Raw genomic sequence first — 6,623 nt, 5'->3', positions numbered from 1 at the left:
TTTCACAGAAGCTTCCCTTTTTTTGCCAGTTTGACCTGAGATAATGTAAGGCAATCAAGTCAAGTGACTTACTGATACAACCCATATTCCTGTTTAATTTTTGGTCCAAACTGTACTTTCATTACTTCTTTTTTTCTTGGCTTTTTAGAAACTTTTTTTAAAGAACAATTGCAAGACGAGCAATTCACTCAGATCATGTCTAGAAACCAGGCAGCTACCAGTTTCACTTCCCTCCTTGTTCTCTGTGACTCTCAGTGGTGTGCAGTGAGAAGCAGAAGTGGTGAAACACAACGCTTGGCATTTCAGGAGGTTTCTTGCTCCAGGTCTTTGAGTGATACCCATGCTGCTTTCTCCTGCACACCTGGCCTCCTGAAGATGCCCAGGAGAAGAGCTCTTCCTCTGTGGACACTCGTGGTGCTGCTGCAGCTGGTGCTCGTCCCATCACAGCTGGCAGGCTGCCTCCTCAATCCCTGTTTGGAGGTATGTGATCTCTAAATGAGCACGAAATCCTTCTGTTTCACTGGTGCAACTTTTCCCCCTGCTTGGGAGATTTGTGCATCAAGTCTGTTGTGTGTGTTAGTTGTCTTATGAAAGCCCATCTTTTTTCCAAGGTTGTTACCAAGGCAATTGAAGTATTTGAAGTAAATGCTGGTCTCAAAAATATCTGAGAACCAGAACCAGCAGCATGAACCATTTCTTCGTATTGGCTTTCTGTACCTCTGAGATTACTGCAGTACAGTTAATCTAATAGATTATATTTCCCTTCAGGAAGAGATCCAAGCCTTGTCTATATTTTCTGCAAAATACCGTATTGTCACCTGATTTGTACTGTAGAGTGATTTCACCAGTACCCCAAGTACCTGGCACTGATCAACTGCCTTTTGCAAACTTTTGCCAACAATTATTACTTACAGAATAACTGTGGTTAGAACTGCCTGCTCATCTGCAGTGTAACAAAGCGGAGAGCTGATCCTGGACACACAATGCACTCCCGTGTGTTTGTTTTGCTGGCTCTCTCAAAGGTTGCTGCCGGTTCATCCATAGCCTCAAGGAACACTGTCCTGTAGTTTTGCACCTGCTTCAATCAGCAAGAAATGTAGCTCTTCCTGGGGAGCAGGACTGGTTTTATTAGAAGTGGAAAAGATGCTTAGGATATATAAGATGATTATTTCCTAAAACTCAGGGCAGTGCATTTAGAAATTAACTACAAGGTTAGTCATTCTGCTCCTGCTTTCCTGACTGTAATTTAATGGCACTTCATGAAGAGCAGATGTTGATTGCGATTGGATCTGCCACTGTTACAGGTCATCCCTAACAAAGCTTTCAGATGCATGGGACTGAATGTCTCTGGAGTTCCTGCTGAAGTCCCAAATACCACCCAGAATTTGGATCTCAGTTTCAGCAATCTGAAATCACTGGGGTCAAATTATTTTTCATCAGTCCCTGAACTGCAGCTTCTGGATCTTACAAGGTAATGAGCTCTTTTCTGTGGATACTGGTTAATCTTGCTTCGCCAGCTGGGCCACCGTGGTTGCTTATTTTGGGGTCTGTTGGTCTTGGCTGTTCATTTTTTTTTGCTTGTGACTTTATCCCTGTGTCTGTCTCTCTGCACATCCCCATGGTCAAGTGATGTGCAGCTTTTAGTCCAGTTACTGAGTGTATATCCTCTGTGCAGAGCAGGTTCTGTCAGTCTGATCTTGTAGGTTGGGATGTGAGAAAGACGAGGAAGATGTTTTATTTCTGTCTGAACAAGAAGAATGTCAGACTTTTCACTATTACAAAAACTCTGAAGTGGAACATCTTGGATGAGCTGTTTTTCTAATCACAGTTAAAAAAAACTAAAATGAAGGTACATTCATTTTCTAAAAGGCTGTTTTAAAATATCAACATATTCTCTTTCCCCTTCTCCTCACATATCTGGGGGAGGAGATGGGGGAGGCTTATTAGCAAATTTGAATTGATGTATAATTTCCATTGACTTGAGACAACAGTTTCTCTGGGTAAATTGTTTCACTGAAAAATGTCACTCAGTCCCATCAGTTACAGCTCCGAAGTGGCTGAGCAGGTTTGCTGTAAGGCACTGGCTGGATTATAAAGCTAATTTTGCTTGAATTCATTGCAGAATGGATTTGGGTCTCCAATTTTGGATCTTCCCATGTGAAACCATCTTTAGGTGGCCACCCTCTTTTTCCCTCTCCCTTTTCTTCTTTAAAGCCATCATGGCCTGGGGCCTGTTCCTTCTCAGATATCATCAGCAAAACTGCTGACAGAGTTGGGGGCTTTGCCAGTGCTGCATCATGCTGGTGCCAGTGGGACTGCCCAGATGTGGCTGAAGTGACAGTCTGAAGACTGTGAGGGTGCAAGGTGTAGCAGAGTGCTGTATCTGGTTGGCTCTGCCACCAATGATGGTCATTACAATGTTACTTTGGCCTAAATAGAAAGGTAAAATGCTTCTTTCCTGCTGCCTGCATGAATTTTTGACCTTCATTGTGGCTCTAGGTCTCTTGCTTTGCAATTGAACTTCAGATTTAGAGAGGGAGGAGGATGTAAGAGAAGGTCTCCTGCCATGGAAGGTTCCCTTTGCACATTCAGGAGTGCTGGCTCTGCCCAGCACAGTAAAGCCAAACCAACCCCCAGCGTGAGGCTGAGCCTGAGAATGTTGCACCAGTGCTTAGTGCAGTAGCGTTAGTGAACATGTAATGAAAGGGACAGTATTTCATGCACATTTATTCTCTTTTCCTGCCCAATAGGTGCCACCTCCATACAATAGAAGATAATTCTTTTAAAGATCTTCATAATCTTTCCACCTTAATTTTAACTGCCAATTCCCTCCAATACCTGGGGACAGCAGCTTTCTATGGCTTACCATCTCTGAAAAAACTAGTGTTGGTGGAAACCGACATAGCCTCTCTGACTGACCTACCCATTGGACACTTGCATACCCTGCAGGAGCTGAATTTGGGCCACAACAACATTGCTTCATTGAAGCTTCCCAAGTATTTCACCAACCTGACCTCTCTCAGGCACCTGAGCTTTTTCTCCAATAAGATCACGTATATCTCCAAAGGAGACCTTGATGCCCTGAGGGAAGTGAACGGGCTCAACCTCACACTGGTGCTTTCCTTGAATGATATAAAATACATAGAGCCAGGGTCCTTTGCAAAGATTCACCTTCATGAGCTGGTTCTAAGGTCCTCTTTTGAGAACTTCAATGCGATGCACACTTCTCTTCAAGGCCTGACTGGTTTACAGGTCAACAGACTAATAGTTGGAGAATTCAACGACAAACAGAAACTGATAGACTTTCAGAGCGGACTCTTGAGTGGACTGTGTCAGGTACAAATGCAAGAGTTTGTCTTAATCTGTTTCAGGGAATTTGAGAATAACACAGACACTCTTTTTAACTGCATAGGCAATGTCTCCAGTATTCGGTTGGTGGACCTTCGACTTGAGGAGGTGTCAGAGGTTCCTATGTTCTCTCAAGTGAAACAGCTGGAATGTAAGAAATGCAAGTTTAAGGAAGTGCCTGCTGTGAAGCTGTCTCTTTTCAAGGAGCTGAGAGTGCTTCGTATTACCAAGAGCAAACACCTCAATAGCTTCCGGCAGAAGTTTGAGAGTCTAAGGAACCTGGAGGTCATAGATTTGAGTGAGAATCGCCTCTCCTTCACTGGCTGCTGTTCCCCTCAGTTTCGCAAGTGTCCAAATTTGAAACACTTGAACCTAAGCTTCAATTCTGACATCAGCGTGACTGGAGATTTCACTAATGTGAAGAATTTATTATATTTGGACCTTCAGCACACAAAGTTATTTGGTCCCGGCTCCTACCCTGTCTTTCTATCCCTTCAGAAACTCATTTACCTTGATATTTCCTATACCAGAACTCATGTTAAATCCCAGTGTACATTTTGTGGCTTGAACTCTTTGCAAGTGCTCAAGATGGCAGGCAACTCCTTTGACAACAATAAATTGGCCAACAGCTTCAAAAACCTAAGTCACCTCCACACCTTGGATATTTCAAGTTGCAAATTAGTACAGGTGGATCAAAGTACATTTGATGCCCTCTCTGAACTAAAAGAGCTAAACATCAGCAACAATAAGCTACTGAGCTTTGATCCTGTGGTCTACAAGCCTCTCCAAGCCCTCACAGCCCTGGATTTCAGCAACAACCAGCTGAGTGTTCTGTTGGACTCAGGCCTGGAAATCCTGCCTGATAGTCTGATCCTGTTAGACATCTCTCAAAACCTGTTTGAATGCTCTTGCACATATCTGAACTTTCTGAAATGGATCAAGGAAAAGCAGGAGCTACTGCAGAACAAGGAGTTGATGATATGCCACACACCTGCATACATGAAGAACGTAAGCCTGTCAAGTTTTGATCTGTCCTCCTGCCAACTCAATGCAAGCACAATGGCAGTCTCAGTGATCATGTTGCTTGCTGCAGTGGTGTTCGTCTTCCTGATTTACAAGTACTACTTCCAGCTATACTACTCATTGGTGCTGCTCAGTGGGTGTAAACACTCTGCAGAAAGGGGTGACAGCTATGATGCATTTGTTATCCACTCCAGCAAAGACCATGAATGGGTGATGAAAGAGCTGGTGGAACCCTTAGAAGGAGGAACACCTCCCTTCCAGCTTTGTCTTTACTACAGGGATTTCCTACCAGGGGTACCCATTGTCACCAATATAATCCAAGAAGGTTTTCTGAGTAGCAGAAATATCATCGCAGTCATCTCTACCGACTTTCTGGAGAGCAAGTGGTGTAGCTTTGAGTTTGACATTGCCCAGTCCTGGCAGCTTATTGAAGGAAAGGCTGGAATCATCATGATTGTACTAGAAGAAGTGAATAAGGCCTTGCTGAGGCAGAGGCTGGGGCTGTCCCGATACCTGAGGAGGAACACCTATCTGGAGTGGAAAAACAAGGAAATAAACAGGCACATCTTCTGGAGGCAGCTGACAGGAATCCTGCTAGAAGGCAAAAAATGGAATCACGAGGAGGTAAAGGTCATGTGAGAGAAAGAGAGATCACTTCTGTCGTGTCTCCCATCCTGGCCTTGGCTGATGGCTGGTGCTCAGAAGCTGGTTCTTCTGTGGCTGTTCAGAGCTGGAGGAAGTGGATGGAGGCACTGTAAAAGCACTACAGCAATACCTGCCTTACTGGTCACCCTTTCTCAAGGGAACTTGCAAGCTAAGGAGTGACAACAGCTACAAGAGTTGCACATGCCTGGCTCCATGTTTGTCTGTCGCTGTCAACCAAAGCTGGTCCAGCAATCCACACAGGTCTGGTGGGTTGGTGAATAGATGGACTGCTCTTACTATCATTTGTCTGCTTCTGAAACTGGATTTGGGTCCTGGGGCCATTTACCTGGTGGAACTTCAGGGTCTGTTGCTTTGAGTGGACCCCAGGATCTCCAGGGAAGAGCAAAGGTACAAAATTCTTGGCTCTAAAAATGGTGGGAAACAGAAACAAGATTTGGATCCTGAAAGTCTTGGGTCTGCCTCCTTGGGCACCATGACTCAGGGGAAAAACGCTACAGAGGGAAATGGGGTGCCCTACAGCCACAGACCACCTGGCAGCTACTCAGTGAAGCTGAGCAGTTACGTCATCTGTGTGGGGGGAGCTTGCCGCTGGTGGGAAATTTCCCCAACATGTTTATTTCAGTTTTCTTTAGACCAAGACCAAATATTGAAACCCCCAAATATTTCCATCACCTGGAATTCTTATTTATATCCAGATGGTATAGCATTTGAGAGCGTGGTTTGAAGTTTTCTTGTGGTATCCAAAGATCAGTGGGACCAGAAGCTGCAGAAATGCTTCATGCCTTTAAAATCAAGGTATTTCTTTGCTCCAACTGCTTCTCCTCATCCAGTGTTTCTGGATATACTGTGTGGGACTGCCTTATATAAGCAAGATTGAGCCTGAACAAAGTATTTCGATGTTTACAGCCATAAGAATTGGAATAAGCTTTTCCACTCTGGACCAGCCTTAATTCACTGTTGGAAGGTGCTGTAGGAGCCTTCAGCCCATGGCTTGAAGTGGGCTTTAGCTATGTTCAGACCTAGCAATGAGGCTGAGTCCCTCTTCCTTCCTCCCATCACGCTGTGGCAGCCTCTGGTCCCGGTGGGCATGTGTGGTCAGCGTCTCCAAGGGTTCGGCTGCTATATTGAACAGGACAGTCACTGAATGGGAGAGTTTTGCCTTTGTTTCACTGAGAACGTGCCTGACATTTTGCAGGCAGAAGAGGTAGAGGAGAAAAGTCTGGGTTAGCTAAACTAAATGTATCCCAGCACTGCCCTGAATAAAGGGAAGGAAAGTCTAAATGCCACTGAATCATATTACAGAGCACTCCATTGATGTGTCGAATATTGAACACTGCTGGAGTATTGCTCTCTATTTACGGAAGGCTTTGGTTGGGATTAATCACTGAATTAGTCTAGTTTTAAACTTGCAAATCCTTCTATAATCAATGACGTTCTACAGAGATAAAACAGAAGCAATTGAGTGGTGAATCAGGTCTGATATTTATTCTGAAGAAAGGGCCTGATCCATCTCACTTTTGTACGCATCAGCCAGCGACATCTCCGTGGAAGCCAGTGATAAGTGAAACCAACATCAGACACTATTT

The 6,623-nt window shown here is 44.5% G+C and overlaps 1 protein-coding gene across 1 annotated transcript; it reads left to right on the top strand.

The window, feature by feature from the left end:
* Nucleotides 1–324: 324 nt before the first annotated feature.
* Nucleotides 325–5,010, top strand: TLR4 (toll like receptor 4). The gene is made up of 3 exons (XM_072883123.1): nucleotides 325–480; nucleotides 1,305–1,471; nucleotides 2,751–5,010. Exons 1-3 carry the CDS (start codon nucleotides 376–378, stop codon nucleotides 5,008–5,010), a joined length of 2,532 nt encoding a protein of 843 aa, XP_072739224.1. The 5' UTR covers nucleotides 325–375.
* Nucleotides 5,011–6,623: the final 1,613 nt, after the last annotated feature.

The sequence above is a fragment of the Ciconia boyciana genome, chromosome 18 (assembly GCF_034638445.1).
Source record: "Ciconia boyciana chromosome 18, ASM3463844v1, whole genome shotgun sequence".
NCBI classification, from domain to species: Eukaryota; Metazoa; Chordata; class Aves; order Ciconiiformes; family Ciconiidae; genus Ciconia; species Ciconia boyciana.
This window is presented reverse-complemented; position numbering and strand designations above follow the sequence as displayed.